Source organism: Oreochromis aureus, linkage group 12, assembly GCF_013358895.1.
Source record: "Oreochromis aureus strain Israel breed Guangdong linkage group 12, ZZ_aureus, whole genome shotgun sequence".
In the NCBI taxonomy this organism is placed as follows: domain Eukaryota; kingdom Metazoa; phylum Chordata; class Actinopteri; order Cichliformes; family Cichlidae; genus Oreochromis; species Oreochromis aureus.
Window position 1 is genome coordinate 3319287 of NC_052953.1, and position 15935 is coordinate 3335221.

A 15935-nucleotide genomic window follows, 5' to 3' on the forward strand; every position below is an offset into this window, starting at 1 on the left:
CCGGGAGGAGGCCCAGGGCAGACCCAGGACGCGCTGGAGAGATTATATCTCTCGGCTGGCCTGGGAACGCCTTTGGTGTTCCCCGGATGAGCTGGAGGAGGTGGCTGGGGAGAGGGAGGTCTGGGCTTCTCTGCTTAGGCTGCTGCCCCCGCGACCCGACTTCGGATAAAGCGGATGAGGATGGATGGATGGATGGATGTTATAAATTACTTCCCCCACTTTTGCAATTAATCTCAGGTGAGATGTGGGTTAATGTTGTTTTCCCCAAATGGGTGACTGAATGAGGGTAACATTTAAAAGATTCTTGGGTGAAAAGAAAGTGAAAGAAAAGTATAGAAAAGTTAATCATGGAATAAAGTTGCAAGTGAATTAAAACAGACCTCCCTCCCTGCAGCCTGAATGTTGCATGGATGAAACAGCACTTCAGGATTTACCAGTTCTCCCAGCATTTGAACTCCGGCAATCAGCAGGTAGAAGTGGCTGCAACCAGTCGTCTGCTGCTTTGACACAACAGCACACACACATATGCCTCTTGTTTTTTCTCCGGCATAAAGTAGAGAGAGTGTCAAAATACAGAAAGTCAGTGTGATGTAGTAGAGCAAAAGGTGTGAGGACTCCAGGCCTGGAGGGCCGGTGTCCTGCAGGTTTAAATGTGTCCTTGATCCAACACAGCTGATTCAAATGGCTAAATGACCTCCTCAACATGTCTTGAAGTTCTCCAGAGGCCTGGTAATGAACCAATCATTTGATTCAGGTGTGCTGACCCAGGGTGAGATCTAAAACCTGCAGGACACCGGCCCTCAAGGTCTGGAGTTCGACACCCCTGTAGTAGAGCAAAAGGTGTGAGGACTCCACTTAGAGTGCGAAACAATCTCCATCCTGAGCTGGAAGTGGAATTTCAGTTTAATTGGATCTGAATTATCCTTTTTTTTTTTTTTTTTTTTTTTTTTTTTTTTTAACCTGTCCCGTTTGGTTCTTTTGCCATCAGAATTATTGTCTAAAGGCGAAGAAAGATGCCCAACGGATTTACTTTTACCAAATGGACCATCCCAGCCTTGCCGTAATGGTCCATTTGATTCACCTTTATTGTTTATTTTATTTTCACTTGCTGAATACGGGACAGACTTGACTGGTGGAAAGAAAGGGAGAAAGAAAAGAGGAAGAAAAACGGCTGAGAAGAGGGACGGGAAAAAGGGCAAAACCAAAACCAACAGAATAAGCAGACAAAAATACATATATCGATCACCTGGATCACCTGTTGAGAAAGAAAAAGAAAGCAAGCAGAAGAAAACGAGAGTAATAAACAACATCACAATGATATATGGGAATATGACAGTAAATACTAAATATTAAACATTATTGTGCAGCACGTAGGATCGACAGCGCACAGTGTGCTTTGAGGTAGGAGCCAAAAGGGTGTAGTTTGTGTGTGATCACCCGTGTGTGCACCTGTGAGCATGACGCGCTTGTTTTAAAAAGGTTCCTTCATGTAATGATCTGCTAGAGGGTGTGGGGGCCACTGCCCCGTCCTCCAGGGCATGAAGCAGGTATGGAGGAGATCAAAACTCCAGACATCCAGAGGCCCCAGAACACAAGAGACCAAGGAAGACCAACAGAGGGGCAGCCGCGCCACTATCCCAGAAAGAGCTGAGGAGAGTCCCAGATGAGGGGTCACTCAGCAGCCGCGGAGCAGAAGCCAGGGGGTTGCAGTGGACGTGCCCGTGAGCTCCGCGGCAGCCAGCTGTGCCTGAGTGACCGAGCTCCGGGCCGAGAGGCCGAGGGCACCCCACCTCCAGTGGCCCGAGCGAGCCCCAGGCTCCAGGCCCGATAAGCAGCCGCCAAGGAGTGAGCGGTGGGTACCTGGGCGCCCACCCCGGACACAAAGAACCACCAACGCACCGATGTCTGAGGGCGTCTGCCACCGGCAGGGGAAGTGGTGGGGGAGATAGGCCTCCAAACCTTGGAGGGCCTGAGATGTCCCCAGAGAGGTGGCGTCTGATACCCAACCTGACATATAGACACAGACAAACAGGCACACACAGATACAAACATCTATTCCCACCCTCATGCTCTCATATACAATTACTCAACACTCACCCAACGTGGAGACAGACATAGAGAGACACTGTACACACAATCACACTCCCCAAGCGTACTCTAAGCCCCGGGTCTAGGTACCCTTGCCCCTGGAGGGGGAAACTGCGCCCAGACCCAGGTGGTGGATCTGAATTATCCTTCAGTGCATTACAGCCTAAAATCAGAGATGTGAGTCATGCTACATGGACACAATCTGTAAGAGCCTCACTCATCTGAGCATGAACCAAACAGCAGGATTATTGTGTGTGCTGATTATGCCACAGCTTCGATGATACTGGGTTTGTTGTTGTGTAGAGGAATTCATTAACTCTAAGCCTCGTGGCTATACCTGTTATCAAGACAGGAGAGCATTAACTGGTATGTGGAGAAGGCACAGGGACTTGGCTGAAGCCTGGTGAGCTCTACTTACTGTGTCTGTGAAGGTTCTCAGTCATCCAGGTCATCATAGTCTAAGGAAAGAAAAGCGTCTGGACTTTGTCTCCTTGAAGACGTTTCACCTCTCATCCGAGAAGCTTCTTCAGTTCAACTGAAGTTCAACTTCAGTTGAAACGTCTTCAAGAAACTTAAAGTCACACTGCCAAACCAATTCACCGGACAATTATATCCACGCTCTTTGGTTCTGTCCACCAGTTCAGAAGTTTTGGCGCGAGATATGTGAAGACTTATCAAAGTGTCTGAAATGTAACATTCCAACTTCCCCTTTAGTGTGTTTGTTGGGCAGCTTAGATAATGTCACTACAGAAAAGAATATAGCCCATATGGTTTTCACTGCCCTATGCATAGCCAAGAAAACAGTCCTCATGAACTGGAAAAATAAAAATAATCTTAATTTTAACCAATATAGAAATTATCTATTAGATTACATTAGTCTTGATACAGCCTCTGCCACCACATCAGATCAATTTCTCTGGGCTCCTTTGATCAGCTCCATCACCTAGTGGGGGTGGGGGGTCATAGTTTGGTCCTACCTTCACTGTTGTGATAGGTGTGGGGGTAGGGACAGGCTTAGGGCATCGGGGGGTTCCCCAGGAGCATCTTCCTTGGGGGGCTCAACCTGGGGTTGCGGTCATGGCCAATTAAGGGCTCTGTTGGCTCTTGGGTGACGGTTTCCTCGTGGCTGCGTGCAGCAGGGCTAGGGGAGGGTCTGTGCTGACGGACGTGGGTTACTGACCTGGTAGCCTGGCTGCCCCTGGGTGGGTCCGGGATGGGCGTGAGGTTCTGGGGGCGTTCCGTCTCTGGGCTGGGGCCCTGGGTCCTGGTTGGTGTGTTGCCGGGGTTGTGGGCGGGTGGGTGTATGGGGGCCCGGTCCTGGCGCAGGGTGCCGCCGGTGCATCGAGCCACCTGGGGGCTCTTCAACTGGTGGGGAGGTTGTCACATCTTGCAGGAGCTTTCCTCTCTTCAGGAACTCTCTCTGCAGGAGGGGAGATACAGGAGAGGTGGAGGAAGATCTCAGCCTGGGCGTCTATTGTCTTGTGTAGTCTGGAAGATGAGTGGACGATGGGGTGGGTGTAGTTTCTCTGTGGTGGGGTCGGGTGGACTGTCCCGGGCTCTGTGGGGCAGGCGGCGCTGCTGCACTGGGCCCCGGTCCGGATGGGCCTGGGCCCCCCTTTCCCTGGCGGGTTGCAGAGTATGGGGGTGCCTACTGGGGTCAGCGGGGGAGCTGGCCCCAGGGAGGGGTCACTTGCCCCTCCCTTCCTTCCCTCCCCATCTCCAGCTGCCTCCCTCTTCTCGCTCCACCACAATCACCCACACATGCAGGGCCTTGGGGTAGGGGTGTGTCACCAGGGTGCAGGGGAGGCATCCCCCCCCTCTGTCCCCTTCTGGCTGCCTCTGCCTCAATTTTATCCCACAACTTAGACATTCACATTACTCACACTCTCATTACACATACATATAGGATCTTGGGGTGGGCACGCCACACAGAATCCAAATTACCATCAGGGTGTACACCTCACCCCTGGCGTCGTTGCCCACCTCTCAATTTTAAATACACGTAGACATTGAGGGCTATCAGGTGGGCTATGCGCTTACCTGCTGCTCTGGCAGGTAGCTCCATGCCCTCCTGGGTTTTAAATGCACCTTAGAACACACATACATCAACACTACATATGAGCGGGTGGAGGGAGGTTTGGAGTCTTCACACACCCCCGTTCTCTGCGGCCTGCTGGAGCGGGGGGGCTAGGAGGAGGAGTTGGCCGTCCGACTGGGGTCTGGAATGTGGGGCCTCCCTGCTGCTGCCGAGTCGGGCGGTCTGCTTCTCCCACCGCAGGGGAAAAGGGTAACACCACCTGGGTCTGGGTGCAGTTTCCCCTCCAGGGGCAAGGGTACCAGACCCGGGGCTTAGAGTACGCTTGGGGAGAGTGATTGTGTGTACAGCGTCTCTTTATGTCTGTCTCCGCGTTGGTTGAGTGTGGAATAATTGCCTATGAGAGCATGAGGGTGGGAATAGATGTTTGTATCTGTGTGTCCCTGTATGTCTGTGTCTATATGTCAGGTTGGGTATCAGACGCCACCTCTCTGGGGACATCTCAGGCCCTCCAAGGTTTGGAGGCCCATCTCCCCCCACCACTTCCCCTGCCAGTGGTGGACGCCCTCAGACATCGGTGCGTTGGTGGTTCTCTGTGTCCGGGGGTGGGCGCCCAGGTACACACCGGCTCACTCCTTGGCGGCTGCTTATCGGGGCCTGGAGCCTGGGGCTCGCTCGGGCCACTTCGGAGGTGGGGTGCCCTCGGCCTCTCGGCCCGGGGCTCGGTCACTCAGGCACAGCTGGCTGCCGGCGGAGCTCACGGGCACGTCACTGCAACCCCCCCTGGCTTCTGCTCCGCGGCTGCTGAGTGACCCCTCATCTGGGACTCTCCTCAGCTCTTTCTGGGATAGTGACGCAGCTGCCCCTCTGTTGGTCTTCCTTGGTCTCTTGTGTTCTGGGGGCCTCTGGATGTCTGGAGTTTTGATCTCCTCCATACCTGCGTCATGCCCTGGAGGACGGGGCAGTGGCCCCCCACACCCTCTAGCAGATCATTACATGAAGGAACCTTTAAAAAAAACAAACAAACAAACAAAAAAAAAAAAAAAAAAGCGTCCATGCTCACAGGTGTACACACAGGTGATCACACACAAACTACACCCTTTTTGGCTCTTACCTCAAAGCACACTGTGCGCTGTCGATCTCACGTGCTGCACAATAATGTCTAACATTTAGTATTTACTGCCATATTCCCATAGATCATTGTGATGATGTTTATTACTCTCGTTTTCTTCTGCTTGCTTTCTTCTTTCTTTCTCAACAGGTGATCCAGGTGATCGATATATGTATTTTTGTCTGCTTATTCTGTTGGTTTTGGTTTTGCCCTTTTTCCCCGTCCCTCTTCCCCGCTGTTTTTCTTTCCTCTTTCTTTCTCCCTTTCTTTCCCCAGTTAAGTCTGTCCCGTATTCAGCAAGTGAAAATAAAATAAACAATAAAGGTGAATCAGATGGACCATTACGGCAAGGCTGGGATGGTCCATTTGGTAAAGTAAATCCGTTGGGCATCTTTCTTCGCCTTTAGACAATAATTCTGATGGCAAAAGAACCAAACGGGACAGGTTAAAAAAAAAAAGAAAAAAAAAAAAAAGAAACTTAAAGTCCAGACGCTTTTCTTTCCTTAGACTATGATGACCTGGATGACTGAGAACATTAACAGACATATTTCACTGCACTTTGGGAGGAACACCCTTCAATTGGTGTGGGAGTATGAAAAGGAATCAAGGGAGCTAACGGATTATAGGAACCGTCTCTGTTTCAACCTAAGATGCAGACAAAGCAGACTCGTTCCCAAGAGTTTGCGCCTTGGATCCACAGTCAGGGGACCGAGAGCAGAGTTGATTCTTTGGAGAGCACAAAATCAACTTCTAAGTAAAAGGATAAGATGGGTCCATTTCACTATTGATGCCCTCCGGAACATGATTAGTAGGACCCTGCAGGAACACTTCTACCCTCCCCTATTTTAAAAGTTTTCCAGTTTGTGGACAAGGCTCAGCGGGCCCAACACTCTAAAGGAAAAGAAAGACAACTGAGGAAATCTACTGACTGTGGTCTTCATCTAGATTCACATATTTTGGGTCTAAACAGTGACGTAAAATAACCATCTGTGATTCAGTGTTGAGTCCAGTCTGGTTCGAACAGCAGCCTTTGCACTGCTGCTGTGCTCCCTGAGCTACAGTTGTAACTGTCTCTTAAGGAAAGTGTTTTTCATATACATGACTGTTGAGGTGGAGTAAGTCTCCATCTGTTTACAGTGACATCACTACTGTTTTGTTATCAGTTGCTGCTAATAATGGATCGGGAGAATTTTACTCTTTTTTGGTAGATCAGAAAAAACGTTTTGATTTATTTTGAATAATTTCACTTTGGACCATTCTGCGTCACATTAGAGCAAATTTAATGAATGTCATAGTCTATTATTTAAGTTTGGCTGAAGATTTGGGGATATCAGCAATTGATGTGTTACGACTTTTTTTATTGTGACTTTTATTAGTACTTTTAAACTACTACCAATGATACCAGAAATATCCATAATAACAAAAATGTGGGTGAAACGTGTTTTTATGTCACCTGATTAATCTTTTTGACGGGTACAGTTTGCTTCGTTGGGACTGCAGCTCTTTGATTTCTGCTAGCCGTGACTCCGTAAACTCGAATCACTGCCCCTCTCAGTCATGCTTGTGATAATGCTAAAAAGCAAGTAAAATAAAATTGTATTTGTATGGAAACCTTCAAGATAAAAAGCTTCACAATCAAAATGCCGAAACCATAAAGACAAAACATTTTTGAAGATATTTTAAAAAGCTGAGGCTTCTCTGGTTCAGTGGGAGAGAGCTCCGCAGCATGACGCACGCTGGTGTTTGTCCATGCAGAGCTCTGAAAGCCAGAACCGGAATTTTAAAGTGAACTGTGAAGTTAATGGAGAGCTGCAGCAACCACACAAGAATGGCGTGGCATGTGGGTAATAACACAGTTATCTGTGTGGTTATTTGTTCTTCATGAAGTAAAGTAATTACTCAGACCAAAGTCTTTCATCTTCAACTTTAATTCTTATTTTACCCACCCGATGTGTAAAAAACCGCATCAAGTAAATTGTCAAAAGCATCCGAGACTCATTTTTCTCTCCCTCATAGACTCAGCTCAGATAGAAAAAGGTCAGTGTTTGTTTGTGTGTTGATGTGCTACAAGTGATGATTCTATTTCCCACTAAGCACAGGAGAATTGAAGCATGAACAACAGCCTGAAGATCAGATGGTGGCATTTGCACTTTACAGGAGACAGTATATCCGCGCTCTTTTCCCTGCAGGGATTCTCTGTAATTGAAGTGAATTCAAAGCTGCATCAAAACATTTTGCCTACAGGGTTAAAAGCATTCAACCAGTCTTTTATTGCCTGCGTACAGTACAGTATATGGGATTTTTATTTTTTTTAATGCCAATAAATAAGAGGAGGTGTTTCCCAGGTCTACACTAAGGTGGAGCATGCCAACTGAAGGCTGTGACTCCCATTCTACTCTCAGAAACCCAGGGACCACAGTCAGGCCTGCAATCTGTGAGTGCAGTGCTCAGTTGGGATAATGTGGTACTATTAGATCTTTAAGATATGGTAGTACCTGATCATTGAAGATTTTTCTGTGAGGCAAAAAATGGGTTTAATGCATGTAATAGGGAGATAATAAAGAAAAGCTAATGTGGGAGAACTATGATCTGTGTTGGTCTAAGGAGCTTGGAAAGAAGTCTGGACTTTATGTTTCCTTGAAGACGTTTCATCCGAGAAGCTTCTTCAGTTCTGAGGTCAAATGGTGGAGCGTCCCGGATTTAAGCCCTATGGGAGTGTCCCTACGAGGGTCATGGACCCCCTATTGATCCTCTACCTAATCACACGAGCCAAGGCATGAAAACAGGTGTGGGTCACAATCAGCCAAGGTTTTGGGTGAACCCATTGTGAAGCCTAGCCCCACCCTATCATGTGATTTCCTGAGGTCAAATGGCCCAGGATGTGAGTGGGCATTGAGGCATCTGGGAAGGATCTCAAAACTGGATTATAGGTGGCAGACAGTTGGTGTCATAAGCCCCGCCCTCTGTTCAAAGATGGTCGCTCACAGTGGATGTAGATGGCTTCTTTCACTCCTCTTTAAAACCACCTGTCCCAAATGTGAGCACTGGCATTCACAGATATATGACCTCTCTTATTAGTCCATGTCAGTACTTGTCATGGAGCTTAGCTTGGAGTTACTACTGTGATTATCATGAAGTTCACCCAGGAAGTATCAAATGCCTGAACTAGTTTTCCTGCATCACTCTGAGACAGAACGTTCCTAATTTTGCCGATGTTGTGGAGATGAAAGAAGGCAGTTCCAAAGACGTGTCTTATGTCCAGTATTACAGAACAAAGACATCCCCGAGGTTTCTCCCAGAGTGCACATTTCTCTTTTTCCTTACAGACTGATGTATTTGACAAACACTAGGGGAGTCTTAATGGTCAGCATAAGCAAAAATAATGAGCAGTCAGATGTTTGAGAAAAGACTGAAATGTAAGAATACAAACAACTTCAGGAGAAAAATGTTTATTTCTGAGCCTGATTTCAGATTAAACGCTGATCCCTCTCTATCCTCCTCACCGTATTTGTAATCCGAGAGATTTCAATTCCGCACTCGGGGGACCTGCATCCGAGGAAATGCCCGTGATGTCTGATTAAATAAAAACAAAGTGAGAGGAGTAATCGACAAAGCTGCTCTGGGTTCTGATTTAGATTTGATTTATATTCACAAAAAGAGAGACCATTTTTAGAAAACAACTTTGAGGGTCCACTTATGGTGAGGCCTTCGAGAACTTCACTCTCCCATTTTCCTTGACTTTAAGTATTCATCAGGGGAAAAACAAAACAACAACAGCGGTTATTATTATTATTGTTGTTTGAGTGGTAGCGCACACCCCGCCTCAGTGACTCTGCTTGCATGCGTGCTCTCATTAAGTTTACTATGTTTGCTCACTCGCTCTTTCACAAGGAACAAATATGCTTCATGAGTTATTGCATTATTAATGCACCAACACTAATGAACAGCACACAATACAAACCCTAGCTGCTATCCTGTAGGACATGTTGCTAATGAATGTTTGCTGTCCTTTAGTTTGTCGCTGTAATAAAGCAATAAGTGGATGATGATGAAGGCCTACGCAATATTATTGTTACCAGCGTGTTGAGGTTGCCTGTGGTTAATGGCCTTGAAATGGTCCCGGACGGCTGGGTGTTCACCGACTTTCTAACTTGCTCATCTAAATTGTGACAGCTGGACGAACGAGGGAAGTGTTGGAACATTCACTCAGGTTAAAAATCCTCTGGGGACTAAAGTGCACCACGACAGTTCCCAAGGTAATCCCACCCTTGGGAAGGCATAACACATGAAGAGTCAACTGTGCCGATCTGAAGTGGCACAGAGTGTGTGTGTGTGTGTGTGTGTGTGTGTGTGTGTGTGTGTGTGTGTGTGTGTGTGTGTGTTCGTTCCTCCTCTTGGTTTTTTGTGGTATTTCATTATTTATTTATTTTTCAGACATATTTCATTAAATTAATGTTTTTATTTTTTTTGGGGGGGGGGGGGGGGTCCGACTAGTATAGCATTGTTTTTATTTACTTGTAGGTGTAATAGCTCTATAGCGATGCTGATTGTGATGCTTTAGTATTTTTTTATATGGTTGCATAAACCAGGGTGGCACAGTGGCCCTGTGGTGGTCACAGCAAGAAGTTCAATTCCACCATCAGGCCGGGGTCTTTCTGTGTGGAGCGTGTTCTCCCCATGTTTGCGTGGGTTCTCTCCGGGTACTCCGACTTCCTCCCACAGTCCAAAGACATGCAGTTTAGGGGACGGGTTAATTGGTAACTCTAAATTGCCCATAGGTGTGAATGTGAGTGTGAATGGTTGTCTGTGTCTATGTGTTAGCCCTGTGGCAGACTGGCGACCTGTCCAGTGTACCCTGGATAGGCTTCAGCCCCCCCGCGACCCTGACAAGGATAAGCTGAAGAGAATGGATGGATGCTTAAACCATAAATAAGCTACACTAGTTCACGTGTTCCCTACAAAAAACGGCTGAAGGTCAACTCTGTTTCGAGTTATTTACTTTGATCATGTGACAGCTTAAACAAACACCATGGGGAAATCCATCAGTCCGGAGGCAGTAATCAGGAATCTGATTTAGATTTGGAACCTAATGTCGTACTGATCTGTGGGTATGTTTTAGCTTTCGGGCAGACCATCATAAGTGCACTGTGCCAGCTGCACATTTGGGCCAAAATCTATATTTCCTAATGTCAGTTTTTTTCTTTGCGGTGTGAGGTTCACTTCCTGTAAATCAGTACTTGCAGTTTGGCTCCAAACAAAGTTCATGTCCTTCATGATGTTGCAGCTAAAGTGGATGTGTTGACAGTAAAACAATAAAACGAAGTATGAAGTAGAATGTTTATTCTATTTTTGGCCCTGCTGGTCCTTCTCGCTGCTGCTGTCTGTGGCTCCAGTTATTACCAGTGACCATGTGATGTCAATGAATCGTGCTGATAGCAGGAAGTCATGGCAAAGCAGCGATAATCGCCCTTAATTATCCCCTAAGTCCCCTGCTGTCACTGTGCTGCTGTGTGTGTAATGTGTATTGTCTTTTGGCAGCAGTGCCAACATGCATCATTGATGCGCACACGTGACACATGTGACACATTCAAACGTAGAGATGGGCCGAGATGCATACAGATCTTTCCTACATAACGTATCCCTCCACTGTATGTAAATGGCTCTACTTCTCACTCGAGCCCTCAGTAAACACTTTCTTGATGCGTTTATTGTCTCAAATGCTGATTTCAGGTCAGCACAGCATCATTTGTTGCGCAGTTTTGTCGCTTGTGGTCTCATAATGTCCATCTTTGGTATACAGTCTGTGCTTAATCACCGCACAGCTCCTTGGTTTTTGGTCAGCAGTCGAGATCTTGGATGATGTCGTTGTAGCTAAAACAAACCAATGAAATCCCAAACAGCAGTTATAAAGTGAGAAGATTGCAGATGAAAACATGTATTGTTATTGTAGGAACTATGAAGATGACTCAGCATAATAAAGAAATGTTCACTGATAATATTTTTTATTGTTCTCTTCTGGCAGATATTGCACGGTTAACTTTTTAAAGATTATTTTTTGTTTTTGGTTATAAGATTAACATTTCATCCTCACACAAAATTAGTTTTATTTCATAGAATAAATTTGACTTTTTTCCATTTTTAACTTGTTGTTTAATTTTTTTTGTACTTTTCCACAAAACATTTTCCCCTGACGCCTTTCATTGAGATGCAAGGAGACTTTTTGTTTTCAGTGTCCTCATCTTTGTATTTGTTGTGGTAACATTCATCGTTTTTCCCGGCAGGTTACGCTCCGGTCACAGGAATGTGCCACCCAGTCCGGAGCTGCACCCTGAACCACGAAGACGGCTTCTCCTCCGCCTTTGTTGTGGCTCATGAGACCGGACACGTGTGAGTTCCTCGTCTTACTTCCTCCCCGTTTTCCCGTGAGGTTCCCCGTGTTCTCACTGTGACACCATGTTTTAGTGGAAGCACAATTATTGTCCTTTTATTTAATAGGCTGTGGTATTAAATGGAGCTTCGTGTGAGATGAGATGAAAGACATTTAGGCCCACTCATCTTTGGACAACATGCCAGAGGTTGTTTACTAAGCATGTGTCCATGAACTCAGCCCTTGTTTATTATCTTCTCCTTTTCTCCACTTTCTCCACATTTCCTGCAACATATGAAATAAGGATAAACAAACTCACATCAGCTGGAAGCATTAAAATGTTATTAAAACCTGCCGTTCTATGAAAGGCAGAATTAAGCACATATTGAGTAAATGCACAATAACAGACTGCACAGTGGATAAGCTGCGTTTAGCTTCATGTTGCTGGGCAACGCTCTAAAAGCAAATCTTGCACACGACTCCTTAAACTGGCTGGCTGAGTGTGCTTTGCTCATTAACGTGACACAGTGAGGGCAGTTGGTGTGTCCAAATCACCTGGAATAGCTGCTTTGAAAAGTGCCATTAATTTTATCGTAGCATCAATAAAGATTTTTTGTCTGTGTAAACAAACCGACCAATCAAATGAAGTTGTAGCGCTGTAATGAAATTGCATCTCTCTCGATCTCTGCACATTTCCAAATGTCCAATGTCCAAACTCTGAGTGCGGAGTTTAAAAACAAATCTAAAAAAATAGAGAAAGAAACTCACAATGTGGTCATTTTTGCAATTAATACTAAAATTATCCCGGACGTCTCAATCGAAACAAAAACAGGCCGTCGTGGATGTTACCACTCCATTAAATGGATATTATTAGACGTTATTTCCAGGAGGCTCTACCTTCTTGTGGGATCATATTAATATATCCAAGAATTCCTGTGCGTGTTTGTGTATGTATGAGTCTGTGTGTCTGTGCTTTTCACATCTTCACAGTCTTTCATCCAGTCCAGCTTTTGTCCAATAGTTACTTTGTATCACTGTTTCTGAAAGATTGGCTGCTTTTCTGTGTGTGTGTGTGTGTGTGTGTGTGTGTGTGTGTGTGTGTGTGTGTGTGTGTGAGGGCGTGCATCCACATGCATATACATGTGTTTGTGTCTTTCTTAGCTTCCAGAACAGTTTGGTAACAGGTGCTTACGGGAGATTTGTAAATTGTAGCTACAGAAAATAGCCAAGGTCGCACCATCCCTGATGGCCACTGTGCTGGTGAATGATAAATACTGATACAAAGAAGTGGTGGGAAAAGATATTCTGTAAAAGGAAAAAAAAAAAGGATCGAATCAAAAGTCCTGTAGCAAATATCAAATTGGTCTTTATAATTTTGTCATCTGTACACAAACCACAATCTTTTCTGAAACCCTAAACAAGTCACAAGTTCACTAAACCGAACCAAACAGAAGGTGAATATGAAGGTAAAAAGTTGAGAAAGAGAGAAAACAGGCGTCTCAACCTCATATGTTACTGTTGAAAACTGCATGGCCCACCCACCTGCCAGCTAATGTAGAAATGCATTAGCCCATACTGCCCTTCAGCAATGAGGAACGACTCCCACTGAATGATAACTGTCTGCTACAGGCAGAGGAAACGCTTACTTGTGGTATTTTTCTAACTGATAACAAAAGATGGCCATTCAGTCTTTTCAGAACATTCAAACTCACCAACAACAGCGACTCTGCACATACAGGAAACACTGCAGCTTAAACACGCTTTTTTCTTGTAGACTGCCGTTAAACGTGTGAAGCCTAAACCTTAGGGTTAATATGCGCTGTAGTTTAATCCATGGGATATAGTCAGAGTTGAAGCCTTCACATGAGAAGTGGCAGTGCGGTGAAACTTGGAACTTGGACTGCAGTGTTAAGCAGAACACTGAGCAGGCTAATTTTCCACTTTCCTGCTCTTTCAAGCTGTTTCCACGTCTCCTGTGGAGCTTTTGTCACAAGTTCTGAAATTTGAAATAAACACAGCGGGAGAGACTGTCAACAAAGAGCAAATATTTGGAGCCATTAAGAGCCACAAACAGAATATTTGTCTGCCAGCTGGGTACAGAAACTGGTTCTGGAGTGGACTGAGTCCAGCTGGACAGAGGATAGAGTAAAGACGGCAGATTTAAGAGATTATCAGAAATGCTCAGAGCGATATATCAGTATTGTTGAAAACCATCAGATGATTTTACAGATGAAGCAGTCATGAGACAGGGGTTTGAAATGATCAATAACGATGCAGTTTTTTTGTTTGAACATATTAAGAATGAAAGGGAGACGGGATTATAGCGTGGAGAAGAGAGGTATTCAGCAGGAACAGAAGCTTTTTGAAAGAGAAAGCGAGAGACAGCGAGCGTCCATCACAATGAGATGTCCCAGGGCACAGCATAAAATCCTCCGACTGTGCAGACGGAGCAGGCCAGGTGAGCAGGGATGTCCGGGGATCGATAGATGTTCTGAGAAAATAAAACCGATTAAAGCAGTGTGGAAACCTGCAGCTGTGCAGTACACACAGACATCTTTCTGGTTCTGAGAGAAGAGCCCAGAGGGGAAAATCTGAGATACTTAGTTCACCTTCAAAGATTAATTCCTATTGGAGGGAAAAAAAACAATTTAAACATGCTGAAAGCATCTGGAGCTGAAGAGAAGGGAACAGCAGCACGAGGCAGAGGCAGGATGATGGTGGTTGCTGCTTTTTAAGCCCTACAGACTGTGCAGGGATCGGTTTAGTCCTGAGATATATCACAGATATGTACATATCAGTTAGGGCAAGATTTTTAAAAGCCATAATAGACGGAGAAATGGTTACAGCAATCGAGAGCTCGTTTAATGTTGAAGTTGGTGCCTCACTGCAGAACCCCAAGACCACCAAGGTCCTGGGTTTGAATCCACCATCTGTCAGTCTTTCCTGTGCAGAGTCTGCAGGTTCTTTCAGTGTCTGTGTGGCTTCTGTCCTGTACTCTGGCTAACAGCTAACAACAGTTAGTGGAGTTAGGTTAATTGGTTAATTGGTGATTCTAGTTTTAGGTTTTGTGTCTCTCTGTGAGCGCTGTGACAGAAACAGGAACCTGTCCAGGGTGCACCCACCTCTTGCCTTATTTATCTGTGTGTGAGCATCTCTGCATCAGTCCTTCCAATACACCTTCTCATTTGGGGCCTGGCTGTAGCTCAGGAGGTGGAGCAGGTCATTTACTAATTGGAAGGTTTGTGGTTTGATCCCTGGCTTATCCAGGCTGCATGCCAGCGTATTCTTGGGCAACATACTAACCTCAGTGTGAACGTTACAAAAAAATCACTTAGGTAGACAAAGCTCAGGAAAAAGTGCTCGTATAATGTTGTATAAAGCGCTTCGAGTGCTGAGGTAGAGCAGAGACGCCATATATAAGAATCAGTCCATTTACCATTAACATGCTGCTCTATTTTTAAAGTGGTCAGTGAGCTATGGCCGTCCACCCTGTGCGCCTCTGAAGGACATGTTTCATCTAATTAGAGGTGTGGAAACAGACTGGGCTCGTTGAACATCTACTCGATTACATCCATGCAAATCATGTCAGTAAATGCTCAGCTTCATTATATCCTGCCTCCTCACTTTAGCTTCCATTCTGTGGCCCTGAATGACCTTAAAGTAGAAGGAACCCAAGAACATGACTGCAATTTATTTTAATTAACCTGTTTCCATAGTTGAGATGTCATGTACAGTAGTAGAGACATCGATGTTTCCAGCACCATTTGAGGTTTTTAGAAATGAAGCCTATTAGAATCCATTCCCAGTAAATCCTGCCAGCATCGAGTTATTCCAGTAAAGTTTAGGCCAAGATCCTCAGAGGATGTTGCTGCAAAATAAGAAAGTAAGCAGATTTCATCAGGTTTCTAAAAAGGCGGGTGGGTTGGCGTCGACGATTACATCAGTCAGACAGACTCAGTCTGCAGATTGTGTTAAAATCCAGAACGAGACTGGGCGCATACTTCTGTTGCAACTCTGTCATATATGCAAGATTCTGTGTGACATGTATGAGCTGGAGGTGACGAGCACACCGCTGTGCCTCCCTCCATCACGCTGCCTCTTCCCACACATTTCCGATGACAATTCCTGCATCCTTTCAACACTAAACAATGCGGCAATCATTACCGCTTCCCTCAGCGGCTGACCATGTGAACAGGGTCACTGTGCAACAACTTCTGTCACTTTTGCATCTGCAAACAAGAGTTTGCGTCATTGCCCGCACATGTATTCGGTGCAAAAGAGGGGCAGTGTTATGCAGAGGAGGCTGCGATCATCACCCAGCGTTCAGGTCTGCA

At 45.7% G+C, this 15935-nt stretch overlaps 1 protein-coding gene across 1 annotated transcript in view; it reads left to right on the forward strand.

The window, feature by feature from the left end:
* The window catches only part of adamts3 (ADAM metallopeptidase with thrombospondin type 1 motif, 3), a 184556-nt gene that overhangs the window by 116811 nt on the left and 51810 nt on the right, over positions 1–15935 (forward strand). Inside the window, exon 11 of the mRNA XM_031756603.2 lies at positions 11516–11621. Coding sequence (XP_031612463.2) covers positions 11516–11621 — 106 coding nt within the window. The remainder of the gene's footprint in view (positions 1–11515; positions 11622–15935) is intronic.